General features: G+C 45.9%; 1 protein-coding gene and 1 long non-coding RNA gene across 2 annotated transcripts in view; one reads left to right on the top strand and one right to left on the bottom strand.

The window, feature by feature from the left end:
- The first annotated feature begins 16 nt into the window (after positions 1-16).
- Positions 17-1,178, top strand: LOC118775780. The gene is made up of 3 exons (XR_005004846.1): positions 17-72; positions 452-537; positions 1,108-1,178. It is a non-coding gene; the product is annotated as an uncharacterized LOC118775780 (long non-coding RNA).
- Positions 1,179-4,270: 3,092 nt separating this feature from the next.
- Positions 4,271-16,334, bottom strand: part of LOC118774821 (sister chromatid cohesion protein PDS5 homolog B-like) — a 32,845-nt gene continuing 20,781 nt past the window's right edge. Inside the window, exons 19-35 of the mRNA XM_036524357.1 lie at positions 15,753-15,913; positions 14,865-14,988; positions 14,146-14,304; positions 13,841-13,909; positions 13,555-13,691; positions 12,927-13,050; positions 12,136-12,340; positions 11,417-11,531; positions 10,859-10,991; positions 9,883-10,002; positions 9,303-9,365; positions 8,175-8,323; positions 7,484-7,571; positions 6,368-6,780; positions 5,987-6,088; positions 5,573-5,711; positions 4,271-5,229 (exon numbers count right to left, since the gene is read on the bottom strand). Of these exons, the coding sequence (XP_036380250.1) occupies positions 5,191-5,229; positions 5,573-5,711; positions 5,987-6,088; positions 6,368-6,780; positions 7,484-7,571; positions 8,175-8,323; positions 9,303-9,365; positions 9,883-10,002; positions 10,859-10,991; positions 11,417-11,531; positions 12,136-12,340; positions 12,927-13,050; positions 13,555-13,691; positions 13,841-13,909; positions 14,146-14,304; positions 14,865-14,988; positions 15,753-15,913 (2,340 nt within the window). The 3' untranslated portion in view covers positions 4,271-5,190. The remainder of the gene's footprint in view (positions 5,230-5,572; positions 5,712-5,986; positions 6,089-6,367; positions 6,781-7,483; positions 7,572-8,174; positions 8,324-9,302; positions 9,366-9,882; positions 10,003-10,858; positions 10,992-11,416; positions 11,532-12,135; positions 12,341-12,926; positions 13,051-13,554; positions 13,692-13,840; positions 13,910-14,145; positions 14,305-14,864; positions 14,989-15,752; positions 15,914-16,334) is intronic.

Raw genomic sequence — 16,334 nt, 5'->3', positions numbered from 1 at the left:
AATAATAATATTTTTGCTCAGACCCGTAACAGTGTTTAGAGACTCCATGTTAAAATTTTTGCCTGATTAAAGGTAATGTGAAACTTCGCGGTGCTCTTTACTATTTTACCAAGTATTTCAGTTGCGGACGTTTTCGAATAATACGAAATTTCATCTGTTTTAATGTGGTTCAGGTGTACCAGCGTTACTTTCCTTGATACAGAGAGAGGAATTTGTGAAAATCTAGACTTTTTACATATACATTTTATGGAGTCGTCGCACCATTGTCAATATCGTCCCTAAATTCGAAGTAATAGGAATGGCTGACTAAAATTTTTTAATATGAAATAAGTACGAAAGTGTTTGTTCGTTAAGCATTATTCTTACTACGCTCAATATATTTATATGACAATAATAGCCTTGCTGTGCATTTATTGTTCTAAATATGTTATTTGTGTATTTATTTGATCAGGAAACACTGGGGGTGCGAGTTGGTGCCAAAAGACCCCTGATAAACAAGTGCACCATCAATGTCTCCGATCCCAGCTGCCTGGAAAGGTGAGAGGAGAACAAGGTGATGTTTACCTCACTCCATGGGGACAAACGAAGTATATAATGTCGAATTCCTGTAAATACTACTCCACTCCTAAGCATGGTCTCTTCAGTTATGAAGGGTCAAGACAACATTTCCTCTGTACAAAGTGTCAAAAATGTTGTCGTTGGAATGGTATGGGTTTGCTGGGTGAAGCATTGACATTGCTTGCATTGACATATGACGTATGTACCTTACAGTAAGATAAAATGTGTCACTAGACATATCAGTACTGTGGATACTATGCTACACAGGATGGATTGAAAGGATATTCTCCATGTGGCCATATTCAAATGCCTATTCCTGCCATGGCCTGTAGTACACTGAGTGGGTGAATGTCATTCAAACCACATAGCCACACAGGAAAATATATTTGTATGTGTAGAGGTGCTCACCAACACACAGATATAAAGCGGGAAGGGTTTTGTTATCTTTTTTAAAACCTAGTTGATATTTAAACAAACGCTCATTTATACATTTCAGTCCATATTGTCTGAAAGCTGTTTATTTTGCTCTCTTTTCTTTATTTCTTTCAGGGTCATTTCATTAGATGACTTCACATCATTTCCCAGTTTGCTCTGATTCGGCACAGTAACTGATCATAATTCATAGTTATACAAAAACATTTTGTTACTCAGTATGGCAATTCTATGTAATTTTCGCATGCATTGTTTCTTAATGAGATCTTGCATAAATGCAGCATTCTGACATTCAGCTCATATTTGCCATATTTTTTAGCAGTAATTCTGGATGTACTCTTGACCATAGCTCAAGGACATCACCCACTCAATTTAAAAAGTGTAGTAACCTGTAAACTCTTGTTGTTTTTTGCCATTATGGGTTTTGTTCAGACTGTGATTCTGTTCTTGACAAACAGGAACTATTCTCGCTGATGTGCAACTGAAAACATCCCAATATCTCTTTGCACAACATAGCAATAAACACACTATGTGCATATGGCCTGCCTTTGGCCATGTCCAGTATTTCGTCTGAAAGTAAAGAGAGGTGTTTAAGCATTGTGAACAAGAGAAAAGCCAATGCCTCGCAGTTGTGTATCTGAATGCAGCCTGTAAATGCTTTCAGAAGGAGATGGAAAAATATGCTAGTTACAGTCCAGGTGGCAAAATTATTTTACTCAAAAGAGTGCAAAGTGCAGGCATGGTGTTTCATAAACGCAATAATGAACAACTGAATGGTCTCAAACACTGAAGGAACATTAAGGCACAATGTGAAAGGATTAGTATACAAGACCAGGCCCCGTATTATTTGTTTCTCAAGCATTAGCTGCATGATGGGGGTGGATGAAGCAAAGGACACTGTGGAAACAAAACCTGCACAATTGCCCCCCTCCACCACTCAGACAGACACATGGATGGACAGGTGTACGAAGCAGAAGAGCTCTCGGTCTGAAGATGGACTGTTACCAGGTAGCACAACTTTGCATAGATGGAGGGGCACAAGATAACGCAATGCTGTAAATCGATGCTAAAACCTTTTACTGCCCTGTTATGGCATTAACTGCTGGCCACAGATGTCATTCATGTGTCTGCATGTTGAGGTGTACTTCTGTAAGACAGGAGAGTGCAGTTTTTAAGTTTTGATGTAGTTCCTGTTTCGCCGTGTGGCCTGTTTGTGAAAACCTGGCTTTAAAAAGCACAAACATGTGTATTTGTGAATAGAATCCTTTCCAAAGGATGCTCAACACAGATTGGCGACATTCAGGTGACAGTGGGAGTCCGACAGGTCTCCTGATATGACCTCTGCCGGGGAAACCAACGGTTCGATATTTAAGCACAGGTAACACGATGTTCTCTGCAAGATGATTTTATTACGTGCCCCGAGGAAAACATGTGCTTTTCCTATTGCGGCAATAGAGCCATCTGACAATTGCATTAACATCACGAACAATGAAAGACACCTGGCTCACACTCATAATCAGGTATCAAAATATGAAAGGATTAGATATGACAGTTCATCTAGGGAAGAGCTGCTCTGCTCGCTAAGACAAAATGGTGATCATTATTCATTGGAATAAACAGATGCAGGATTTTCCTATAGCCTTATTTGGGTGCTGGGTGTGGGGTATATTTTTCAACAGGATCAGTGCTAACACTGTACCAACTTACAATTACAGTATTTAAAACCTTATTGACATCCTTAGGTGTGTGTAGGGGAAAAGGGGCTGTCACGAGTTCATATCCACTCTTTGAAAATAAGGAAATTTTCAGATAAACGGTGACCTTGTTGGTTCCTTTAGGGGCCTGACAAAGCAATGGGGGCTGGTGGGGTGAGTTGTGGTACTGGGCAGTGGAGCATGGCGTTTTTCCGCAATCTAGCCATCACGAGTGCCCATTCTCAGCATGCTCCGCATCAGGTGGAAACTTACTCATACACCCAGGTATCTGTCTTCAGTTGAGTGGGTCAGGGGGTGTCAGCTGAGCCTTATACCTTTGGGCCTGGAAAAACTAGAGGCCGTTTGGCCTCAATGCTTGGGTTGCCATGCATCTTGGGTCTGCACCTGATGACTCCTACCTCAAGGCCAGTTGTCATGACTACAGGTGCAATAAAGCTCCAATCCAGCTTGGATTCATAAACTGCTCCTTGGAATTTTAAAACAATAAATCTTCTGACAATAGTATTTGCGATTTCATTTAAAAGTAGCACCCATTTCCGTATTACAGATAGACACTTTGATGGTTTCTTGAAAATTGACTGGAGATAGACCTTGGAGGGGAACAATAGCCAAGCTTGATCATAATACCTACATACATGGAGGGGGCCCTCATCCAGGGCAACAGTAACACTTTTCCATCTAGTCAAGGGACATCACCCCATGACCCTTAGTTCCAGAGTCACCTGCTCCAGCCGTTCCACCACAATGCTGCCCTTTTCGAGGTACCGAGAGCGTAGCGGTAGGCAGTCCAGCTGTAGTTTTCCATCTCCCTCGCATACAGAGAGAGGACGGAGGACGGCAACACTGCTCGCTCAGCCGGAACGCAAACAAGTCACGCCGGTTGAGCTTTGCTCTTATTACTAACTTTGCGTCCATTAAGGTGCGATCACGAGCCTGGACCAGCCCTTCCACAGGTCAGGCAGCAGGAATGTCACCCTTTTATGGCCGTGTTAACAGAGGAAAGCCTGTCTGCCACAAGACCCCGCCGGTCACCAGATCAGCTTCTGGAGCCCCGACGGCACAGGCTGCCCTTGTGCCGGTCAGGAAAAACCCCACAAAGGCAGTGGATTTCCACGCGTAATCGTTACCGCTTCACATCTCATACGAGTTTCAGCACAGCTTCACCCGTATGGTGGCCCATGTTTATTAAGCCTTGAAGCTCCCTTGACTTTGGCAGAGCATCTGCACTAAAGGCAAGCAACTGTGCAGTGAGAGGCAAATGTGACAGATCATGGCTTCCATGCCTGGACTGTGTGGGTTGTGGAGTCGACTGCAGCAGCACAAGTCAGCTAATGACCACCCAGGAAGCTCTCTGATAACACCCCTCTTTGAATCATCACATTTTGTAAACACATACACATCAATCAAGCCCAATCAGGTCTCTTTTGATAGGCTTTGACAATACTTACACGCTGCATTGTATATTATTTACCACTACCTTACATCACAATGGAGAGATACTTTAATTTAAAGAGTCATTTTAAAAGTAATATTCAGGAACACATACAATTTTCTTGCCTGCCTATCAGAGTGAGGACAGAGATCTTCAGGCGTACAGTGTGTGTGACTGACAGGCATTTCTCTGTACAAATCAAGTCAGTTGTTGTCCACAAACTCAATATAGGGATTTATAAATTTAGAACAGTGCCATCTCTAGTTTCTGTAGAGAATTTTATTGGTACAACAGACTTTAAAACTGGGTGGGGACGTTAATAAGCAAATTTTTTAACACATTGCCAATATTTTAAAAAATCACTTATTTTCGATGTGTACTTGGAGCATCCTGAAACACTGATGCTAATGCACAAGAGGAAACGTTAAAAACCCTTGATTATTTCTGTCACCTTCATAAGGACGTTAGACTTTTTCCTTCCTTTTCTCAGAAAAAAGTACTGTAGCACCTAAAACAGTCAAGTGAACAAATGAATGCAACTAAAAAATATTGAAAGTACACGATTTATCACACATTAAAAGTGAAAATGGCAAAGTGTTCACTTTATCTTTACGGTTGGAGAGGACTTGGGGGCGGTGGGGGGGGCTGGACACTTGACAGATGTTGCTTAAGGTCCATTGCTGAGTTTCCATCTTGATGGATAAGCACTTTAAAGCTGTTTGATAAAAGCTATACAACTCCCCCCAGTAAGGGGAAAAACAGACATAAAAGAGACTATTTACATTTTTTTTCCTTTAGTTTAGATTTCTACATAGCGAAACATCACAATGAACAACAATCCACGAGTAATGATATCGATGTATGTGGCAAAAAAATGCTCGTGACGGCGGCATCTGATGACACGGTTCCGTCTGACACCCGGGCTCCACAGTGTCCGACCGGCTTCTGCTCGTCCTCTCTGCCATCGCTCCACTGCTTATCCGGGGCTTTCTGAAGCACGCAGGCCAGGTGTCTCGGGATCCCACCTCCCTCTCTTTCGCCGTCTCCTCTCGCTCATCTTCTGTCCCTCCTACCTACTGCCTTCCGTCGCACCTGCAAAACAAAAGCCTTCTCTGACTGGCTGAAAGGCACGCGCCGGGCAAGCCTCGTCTTCCCAGCCCGGTTATTACAGCGAATTAACACAACACCACAGAACCCACAGCCTCACAGCAAAGCAGTGTAACATTCGGTATCTACAGATTCAAAACATTGAATGACATTTGACTGTGCAGTGAAGTCGTACTGTAACGCCCATCCTGAGACACTGACATCGTAAAGCAAGTCGGTGGCTGTTTTTGAAAAACACTGGCTTGGCTTTCTTGGCAGGTAGCAGACAGAATGCGGCAGTAAAATACTGCTGGCCTGCACGGCCTTAGAGAGGGGCTGCTACGCTTACTTTGAGTGCGGTGTACTCGCTCTCGTTCTGCTCTTCCTCGTCCTCCTCCTCTTCCTCCTCCTCCACGCTGTGTTGGGAGGTGTCCATCTCGTCGACCGACTCGTTCTCTTTAGCCCCTGCGCTGGAGCGGCTCCCACGCCTGAGACAGACAGACGCGCACAGGGAAGGTCAGTGTGCGCAGCAACCGCCAAAATCGCTATCACGCGCGGATGGCATGTAGGCATTCACAAGCAGCCACTCGCGCGCATGCACCTGCACCTGCTGACCCAGAGACGTTATGCGTGCGTACAAACACCCACACAGGCGCGCGCGACATATGCATGCATCCACTTGCCCACCCACCCCCACACACACAAACACAAGCATACAAACACACATGCACACACACACACACACACGCGCTCTCTATCTTACGCTGTTTTCTTTGCCGGCTGCTGTGCTGATTTGGGAGGTCTGCCTCTCCTTTTCTGTGGCGTGGACTCAGCAGAGTTGTCTGTGGCCTCTGAGGCTTCTACCCTGTAGGGAATCGAAGGTGTTACATTACTGGCATTACAGGTGTGGTCACATTGCTATCATCAGTGGTCAGAAAACATGAAATAACATAGTGTAACGCATTGTTGAGAACATGCATATCTAGAAATCTCTAACCTTTAATCTAAAATTTCTTAAATTTCTTATGGTTTCATATCTCTACAGCTAACCAAGGCAGTTAAAATATGCTGCTGATATTGGAAACCATGCAATCTACCCTATCATTGCCACACCAGCAGTGCTGAACTTGACTATGTGTTGTACCTCTGCTGTGACCTCCGGGGTGTCCTCGCCTGCCTTCCTCCTTTGGGTTTCACCTCCATGATCTCACTGCTCTGGTCTTCCTCCTCATCCTCCTCGTCCGCCTCCTCCTCCTCAGGGGGCGGAGCCGCAGCCTTCTTTCGGCCCCTCCTCCCCTTGCTGGGTGTGTCCTCCTTGGGAGTAGCCGCTTTGGGCGGGCGGCCCCTGCGGCCCTTTTTGGGCGGGCTGTTCTGCTCGTCCTCTGTCTCCATGGACACGTCCCCGACCCGAGACTCCTCCGTCCACTGGTCCGAGGTGTCCACCGCGCTGGTGTTGGCGGCCTTCTTACGGCCCCGTTTAGGCTTGGCGTCTTGCCCAGAGTCGTCGTCCTGGCTGGAGGCTGCATTGCGCTTCCGCCCCCGGGGCTTGTCACTGTCCTGCAGGGGGGAGGGGCGGAGCTAATGAGAGGTGCTACTCCTGCTGCCTGGGCGGCTTATCCTTTTCAGGAGGAAGCCTGCAGTCTCTCACTCCCAATTAAAGTGGTTCCAAAATAAAATAAAGAAGCCCTGATCCTATTCTCCAAAACTATAACTCATTTATCTGTAGTGTATCTATAGAGAAGAATCAATATCAGCTTCCTAAATGCCCATGTACCTAAAACTACAAATCAACTCTGCCAATTTGTATCTGGCATTATCATTTTCAGGTCCTGACAGTGTAGAACAACTGCAAACGGTGGCAAGTTTTTAACTCCTGATTTCTTGTGACTGGCTACTCACTTTTGCACTTTAGCCAATGTTTTCTCGTGAGAAAAAACACAGACAGATGGCTCCAGTTAGCAAATTCATCTCGCAAAAATAGCTGTGTGACGTAAACCTGTATGTGAAATGTGTGGTGTTTGTGTACCTTATCTTTATTTTTTCTTTTTTTGTTTGCACCTGAGGGTCAAAGTCAAAGGTCAGTTGGGCCAAACAAAGCATGTGCAAAGCATGAGTTTTCAGTTTCACTTTTTTTCATGCGATTTTGGGATACAATTATGACTACACACAGATCCTGGATCAGTGGTTTTTCCTCCTAAAGAGGCAGCTGTGTTTTTAAGACATGTGTCTTAAAAGAGACCACGGAACTGGAGGCCCGTACCCTTGTCATGTCCGAGTCATCCCTCTTGTCCTTTTTCAAACTGATGATGTCCTCATTCTCGCTGTGGTCCATGTCCCCGCTGTCTAGCCTGGGAAAACAGAAAATGAGCACACATTTTCTCATTAAAGAGCCGAACTCTTTCTCGCACTACATTCAGCTCTCCAGGAACAGCAAGAGGAGAGGGGGAACAGCAAACATTCAGCCACCTTGACCCGTGGCCACTAATCCGGCATCGGCTACCACCACAGTCAGCGTGCCCTCGGAAATGCCATCTGTGAGAACGGCACAGCTTGTTCCTCTGTCCCCTTCGCAAATAAATCACCCCACGCGTTCCTGTCTGACACACCGCCGCAAGGTCTCAATAAATCACAGAGTCCCTTAGCTCATGGAAGGAGGCCAGAGAAGTTTGCATTGAACAGTATACACCGAGGGAGCAGAACAGAAAATCGCCGGACAGACTTCCCAGTATGATTTCGGCTGCTGCTTTTGAAGCTTTTACTCCCAATGAACTTAGGCTTGCTCTGGGTATATGTACAAACACAGAAAATCTTATCATACAGGGATGAAATAATCTTTTGAAAAGATCCACTGACCTGCCCCTCCCACTGCATCAGGGCTCCACCTGCAAGAGCATCCCGTGACCCTCAGGTTCAACACAGTCGGACTTTCCTGTTGCTGGGCCGTGACTCACCTGCCTTTGTTGCGGCCGGGGGAGCCTGGGTTGGAGTTGCTGCTGGCGTTGCTGATGGTCTCCATGCGGGACGATTTGGTTGTTTGGAGCTGCTTGCCCGCTGAGGACAGGGGCTTGTTGACGGCCCCCAAGACGTTCGCCGCTTTAGGCTGGGAAGAGGAAGGACAACACGGGTCATGTGATATGCGTGTTAGACTTAGGGAGTAGCTACACAGATCAGGGTGCTGACGAGGTGTGGAGGTTGCAGTCTTGGGGTGAGGAGGGGGAGAGCCTGTGTTAGACGGAGCACTGAGCACACGCATGTTAAAACTACCCATATCTGACCTCGAAGCTAAGAGCATAGCCAGTGTGAACCAACATACCCAAAACTAGCCTAGGGGGTGACATAGTCATGGTGAAAGAGGTGTTTTGCAGTACTATGAGGACTATGTTTCTTAGTGAGTACCCCTGTACTCGCCTCCCTTCATTGGTTCCCTGTACGTTTTAGGATTAATTTTAAGATTTTACTGTTCGTCTATAAATCGTTAGATGGGCTTGCTCCAGCCTATCTTTCTGAGCTATTACAACAATGTGTCCCATCAAAGTCACTCAGGTCCGCTGACCAGTTCCTTTTAGTTGTCCCAAAATCAAGGCTGAAGCATAGGGGAGACCGTGCCTTTGCAGTTATAGCCCCTAAACTCTGGAATGAGTTGCCTCTGCATGTAAGGCTGGCCCCTACACTGCCTGTTTTTAAATCCCGTCTTAAAACACATTTTTATTCCTTGGCTTTTAACTCAGTATGAGAGTTGCTTTTGCTTTTTCCTTCATTTTATTGCTATGGTCTCACTGCTTTTATTCATTGTCTTTTTTATTTTTAACTGGTCTCTCTGTTTTATTGTGTTGTCTTATGGTTTTTGCCATTCTGATTGTACAGCACTTTGGTCAACTGCTGTTGTTTCTAAATGTGCTTTATAAATAAACTTGACTTGACCTGACTTGACTTGAAGACCATGGGTCAGGTCAAGACTAAAACTGGATAGTTTTGGGTAGGTAGTTAAGTGTGCAAGTAGGTTGGCATAACCCTTCAGGTAGTGCTTAACACAAGTCTAAATCTTGTACAATGTAAGCTCCACCTACAATTCCTCTTACCTTTCCGGGAGTGAAGAAGGATTTCATTTCTGGAGGAAGGTAATTTTTCGTGTTGTTGAAGTTCTGCAAAACATGTTTTATTTGAGAGTACAGTTACAAACCTCTTGATGTCACCTAGAATAAGCTGAATGAACTCTTCTGTGGTCACTCACACAAAAAAGAGACCTTGGCTCTGGGCAGGTGTTCAGCTTTGACAGAACAAAATCAGAATCTTGCACAACAAATGTCACTCCGCATTTACAATAGCATATTTCTACACCAACAGTTCCAAATTTTATCAAGTCTTGAGCCACAGAAAACTACTTGTTGTGTGTACATCTGTTTTGGATACTGTAACAGTATGGCGACATTTGAAACAGCGTTGCCACCAGTTCAGTCGTGCTGTTAATGACTCGATCCCGGTCAACAATGACTGGAAAAGAGCAACATGGACATTTCCATGAATTCTGCGCTAGATTCCTGCTGTGATGATGTAACTGCACGTTGTAACCTTGCCCTGTGTGTCGTGCTGGATAAGGCTGTCTCAGACACCAAGAGTAATGCTGGGGCGGCGGCGGGACACGCTGGCCACAGCACGAACCTTGTCAGGCTGAGTGAAGAAGCGGGTGGGCAGGACGGGGTCCTTGGGCGACTCCAGGCTGTAGGTGGTGCTCTTGGAGATGACGATGTTCATGGCCACGTCACACACCGTGTACAGTTTCTGAGGGAGGGGAAGAGCCATCGCGTCACGAAATCACATTACATTATTGTCATGTAGCAGATGCTCTTATCCAGAGCGACTTACATAGGTTTCAATTTTAACCTGTTATCCATTTATACAGCTGGATATATGCTGAGGCAATTGTGGGTTAAGCACCTTGCCCAAGGGTACAGTAGCAGTGCCCCAGTGGGGAATCGAACCAGCGACCATTTGGTTAGGAGCCCTGCTCTTTATCACTCTGCCAAACAGCCAACCCACGCAAAATGCAAACTGAATTTCTCCTCCCACGTCGACATGAAAAATAATTAATTTCTGTAACCACTTCTTCAGACTGCTTCTCTGACCTAGCTGTTACACCACTCAAAATTGTCTCTTTTTGTGTAGAACTTTAGGGTATTATTGCCCTTTGACACTAGCTGTTGAAGCTCTTACAGTAGCACTTTGCGTGTATTCAGTATGGCAGCACTGTGTAACATATTGACACAGGTTCAGACATTTCACAATGCACTGCTGTTCATGTGACCCATCCACTAATATAGCTTTGCTTTTAAGTACCTCTGTAAGAGTGTCTGCCAAATGACTAAATGCAAACATAATACATTTCATTTCACTCAAAGCCTTAAAAATAGAGCATTTTCAGCTTGTATCCATGGTTTCATAAAAAAAGCAGGGGAATCCAAATTGAAAATAAAGACTTTCTATTGATTAACGGCATCATAATTTGACATCCAAGATCCATCTCTTTCTCCTTCTGGAGTGATGCTACATAGATGAGGCCGAGGTAGCTTTTAGATGGAGTCTTTTTCTGGAGCGCTGCCTAAACAAGCTGTTAAAGTGCGCCCGCGGCGGCACGTACCTCGTTTATCTTGGGATCGTTGGGAGCCTGGGCGTCCTTCGTCTGTTTTATGTTCTCCACCATCTTCCTAATGAACGCGTGGCTGTTGTTTTCGTTCTTGGCCATTAGGATCTCTAAAATGAACCACAAGGACCTGCAGATAAAAGGGAATGAAAAGGAGATAAGGGGGGTCGCCGGGGGCAACCGCGGATGAGGCGGACGATGCTACGTGACACGCGGGAGATTAGCGAGGGAGGGAGGAGACAACATCTCCTGCCCCCGGGGTCAAGATGGACGCTCCTGCTGAAACAGACAGGGCCTTACCAACAACAGACCCCAAAGCAGCCCAGGCCACAGACAGCAGCTAACACTGGGACTGCACAACAGCGTGTCATCAAGATCAACTGCCAAAAATGCCCTCTGAAATAAGAATAAGTGGGCTTATTATACGTGGAAATTACTGTTTGTGAAAGTATTTCATTCTGCGGTTAAAGCATGTATGTTACTGTATAACACTGCACGCATCGGATGACATGCCGCCCATTTCCCTGGGTGAAGCCCACTCCTGAGGGCACTCACTCTTTGATGTCCTTCAGCTGCTCGATGTCCTGCACCTTGACGTAGTCGGGGTCGTGGACGAGCAGATGGATGGCGTACGGGACCACGTACTCCGGCAGGAGAGACAAAAGCTTCTCTGCAAGACACAGCGACACGGAGGGACAGCGCGTTCAGAACAGCTCGCCGAAGGCAAACACAGCCCGAACCGCAGACCCTCAAACCAGGAGACACTCTGGGGAAAGTGGGGGGGAGACATCTGATGGGCAAATAAGTCACAAGGAAGAAGGACAGGAAGAGAAGACTTCCTGATGATGGTTACACGAACTTCATTGTGCAGCAGTTGTTCATATTTATTTTTATATACCTCGTTCATTCCGTTCTTACGCCATTCCATGCATGTGTCCTGCACTACTCTTACTGTTTGTTGTACCACTACTGTTGGATGGCATTTTGTTGTTGTCACCTTGAAAAATCATTGTATGAATGCACTATGAGAGACATTGGAACTGGAGTCAAATTCCTTTTATCTGTAAAAGCATACTGATTCTGATTCCAACACTACTGTTGTTTGGTATTTGTTCTTTTCACTTTGACACTGTATGCAAGCACTACAAGAGACACTGGGAACCGCAGTCAAATTCTTTGTATGTGTAGAAGCATGCTTGGCAAATAAAGTCTGATTCTGATTCTGATGGAACATGAGGTGTGAGGTGACAAGGACCGGAGGAGGTGCCTCTCACCGCTGATGGAGGCGTGCTGCTTCAGGTACTCCCTGCGGATGTTGATGTTCTTCACCAGGCACTGACGGGCGTGCGCCCGGCGCTCCTTCATGGGGTCCTTGGCGCACAGGGCAAAGATGGCAAGGTACTCCAGCGGCAGGCGCAGCCGGCACAGGCCCTTGTGCAGCTTCTGAGCGAAGGCCTGTCGCACCTGGTAGCACTCGTCCTGGGAGAGCAGGGGTTGCGAGCACTCAGCCATGTACAGCAGCAGCAGCAGTGTGAGTCAATTACATTTCACATGCGTGCGCAGCGAAGGGACAGATTCCCAGTAATAATAACCAGATAAAAAAATGAATCAATCTGTAATTTCTTTACTTCATTTACATGCGTTGTGTATTTGGAATGTTTATATATGTGGAATGCAGGCAATTCTTAAAGATCAATGATAGTTTTTCCCATATCCGTGTCACCTGTGATACACATTACATTGTATTATTGTCATTTAGCAGAAGATCTTTCCCAGGGCGACTTACATATGTTATCATTGTTACATGTTATCCATTTATACAGCTGGAGACTTACTGAGGCAATTATGGGTTTATCACTTTGCCCAAGGGTACAGAAGCCATAGCCCAGCAGGGAATCAAACCAATAACCTTCCGGTTATGAGCCTTACTCTTTATCACTATGCCACACTGCCACTCGTAACATTGCTGCTAATACTGCATTGCTTTCACTGTGTGGCTAAGAAGAGATGTAAGTATTTGGGCGCTATGAGACAGAGTGGATGTGTGAGCAGAGCTCTCCCTTACATTGATGACCAGCGCACAGAGCTGGTACTGCTCCAGGGTGATGATCTCGTGATAGCAGGGCTCCTGCGCCAGCTTCAGCAGAGCGCACCCCGCCGCCAGACGCAGCCGGGACATGTCGGGCTTCCTGGGGGACAGAGGGAGGAAGGGAGGGGATGGGAGAGGGAGAGGAAGAAGACAGAGGAAAGAAAGAAGGGGCGAGAAGAGAAGGGGATCTTTACATCAAACCCACTCATTTCAGCGGGTTTTATCCCGTACGGGTGCTTATGTGGGAGGAATTTCCAGCCTCTCTGAAAGGACGACGCCCACAAAGAAAGACAATGAGACGCAGATAAGAGCGTGACGGGTGTTATGTTCCTTTGTATGTATGTTCCTGTCTATGTATCTTTGTCACAGGTGTGAGTATGTTTTGGTGACAGGTTAGAGCGTAACAAGTATGAGTGTAACGGATGGGGTTTAGTTATAGGAATACGACAGGTGTGAGTGTAATGACTGGATTTTAGTTACAGGTGAGAGTGTAACAGGTCAAAGTGTAATGGCTGGATTTTAGCTGTAGCTAAGAGAGTAACAGGTGGGAGTGTGAAAGGTGGGAGTCTATATATGATGGGTGTGAAGGGCGAGGGACAGTTACCCCATCTTGCCCTGCTCCGTCAGGTCGCCGTCACTGCTCAGGATGGCCGTCAGCATGCGCAGGGTGGAGTTGCCAGACTTGCTCAGGTTGTTCTTCACTCCCAGCAGCCACCTCACCATCAGCTTAATGCCCTGGATCTGGAACCACGGACGGACACACAAACAGCACGTGTCACATGGCCCGATGTCAGAGGCCAGACAGACCCTCGCAGTGTCAGCCATGCTGAAATCTCCACATGCAGAACAAAGACTCGAGAGCAGTGGCATGGGACTTAAAGACCTCTCACCTTCGCCAATGTCTCGGGAGACACCTCGTCATCTGGGACCCACAGCTTAGTCGTCTTCTTGCCTGGAAACTGGGGAATTTTGTCAACATAAAGACGAAATGTTAACTTTTGGCAAAACATCACTCACCATATAACTCTCTCCCACAGGATTTACTATATCGTAACCGTATCGTAACAGATGAAGCAGTTCTGAGACGCCTTATTCAACCGACAAATCATTAAGATGGGTTTCCCAACTTTCAGAAAGGGAGGCTCAGCGGAGGGCAAAGTGCTTGCGGGGAAGGTCACCTCTAGTGTGGACTTACCCGGTCATTCATGAGCAGGTCCTTGACGATGAAGTTGGCCACCAGGGACTTGAGCGGGCCGGCGAACTGCTCTGGAGCCAGCATGGCCAGGTGACCCAGGGTGGTGAGGGGGGTGATGAGCTGGTCAGGGTCCGCTGGGTCCAGGCCCTTGTGGAGAGGCTGGGGAGCAAGAGAGGCACATTGGAACAAGTGTTAATTATTATGTCTTATGATAACTATACATTTGTACACCTGAGGTAAACAATGTTAGGGCACCATCAAATCAAATCAAATCTTAGACCTACCCACTCATGATCAGATAATCACAATCTCTGTGCAACTGAACTGAAACAAGGTAAAAGGACTCCTTTAAATCATCAGTATATAATCATTACTAAGGATTTCATTCCCAACCCAAACAATGACTGAAATCAAAGTTAGAATGAAGACCTGGCAAATGATATTAGAATGCAAAATTCCAGCAACACATAACCACATAAAATACTTGTATCATTATCACACTTTTCCATTGCAGGCAACTTCTGTCGTGATGACTTGCATCTGAACCCTTAAACAACGGCCTTTAAGTTGCTTGCCCAAAAGTAGAAACAGAATTACCCCAGATTTACTCCTGTAATATCAGGGTTACACTGTTCAGCTTACTGCAACACTACACTACTGCCCCAAATACTGTACAACTGATAAGCACAACAGGTTTGGAAAGAACAGAGCTGCCTCACCTCGAATATCTGTGCAAACTGTGTGTCTCTGTTGGAGAACATGGCATGGATACAATGGATGGCATACTTGGCCTGGCGAGGAGGACCCTTCTTGGCTTTATGTTGCAGTACCGGCAGTAAGACACTAGAGGGGGCAGATTTACATTGATTTATTTATTTTCAAGACTGCTCCACAGTCCACACACATACACAGCTCCAGGTCAGGAATGGTTTTACCATGCTGTATGCTATATTGAGTGATTAAAATGTGTTAGTAATGCTTGTGTGTGCATACATTCAACGCAAATATAAATACATCAAAGAACACTCTATGTTACAGATAAATCAATATTTTGTCAAGCAGACAATGTATTGCCATTTTCAGCTGAAACTGTAAAATATAACAGTTTAACATTTTATACTTTCTGTAACTACTATTAAAAAATACTTTTTGTACTTTCTTAAATACACAACTGGATCACTTACTAATGCAACTAAGGAAAAGAACCTTGTTACAAGGTGCAGCATCAATGTTTCAATGCTGTTCAGACCGTGAGATTAGGATCAAATGCTCTAACCACACAGATACCCTTGCCAGGCCCATCATAGATTAGGACTGATATAACATATGTACTATATACTGGTGAGATAGAGATTCTGCAGTGAGACAGAGGGGTTATGACCCTAGTCACACACACTCTCGCTCACACACACAGACACACACACACACACTCTCTCTCTCTCTCTCTCTTTTACACACAAACACAAATAGACAAACACATTCTCTCTCACACTCTCACACACAGACACACAAACACACACACACTCTCTTCCACAAGCGTACACCTCACAGCCACGTTCTTTCTCTCTCTCTCACACACACACGCACACACACACGCATGCACTCACGATTTGATGTGGGGGAAGCTCTCCTCCATCTTGTTGCCTGTGTTCTTGAAGATCTGCAGCGCAGCCTCTGCCACCTTCTCGTCATCCATCTTCATGCAGCCCAGCAGGGACTCGAAGGTCTCGGCCGAGTGGAAGGACACCGGGTGGGTGAAGGACAGAACCTGGGCAGGGGGGAGGGAGGGGGTTCAGAGGAGGGTCAATGGCATTAGCACAGAAAAGAAAAACAGCGCAACGCCTGGGCACGACCATGATTCCTGTTACTACATCTGGGAAGGGTGATAACTTTCTTGGCAGTAAAACAAGAACATAAATCAGCCAAGGGCTATGCTTTCTAACAGCAAAACCCCATTCTCATTCTCAATAAATAGAGCTGTAGAAACATGAGATTGCTCTTCAGTAATCAGAAATGCAGAAGTCTTTATGAGTGTGTTGAGAACAAGCTGGAGCAGCGTGAATATCTGCAACACTCCAGAGCCTCCCCTGGCTGTGCCTCTGTGTAACAGTGCCTCTGTGTAACAGTGCCTCTGTTACAGCACCTCCCTGTAACAGTGTGAACCTGAGGGATCTGTCTGTGTATCTGCG

Source organism: Megalops cyprinoides, chromosome 3, assembly GCF_013368585.1.
Source record: "Megalops cyprinoides isolate fMegCyp1 chromosome 3, fMegCyp1.pri, whole genome shotgun sequence".
Classification (NCBI taxonomy): Eukaryota; Metazoa; Chordata; class Actinopteri; order Elopiformes; family Megalopidae; genus Megalops; species Megalops cyprinoides.
The sequence above is the reverse complement of the archived record's forward strand: the minus strand, read 5'-3'. Positions and strand labels throughout refer to the sequence as shown.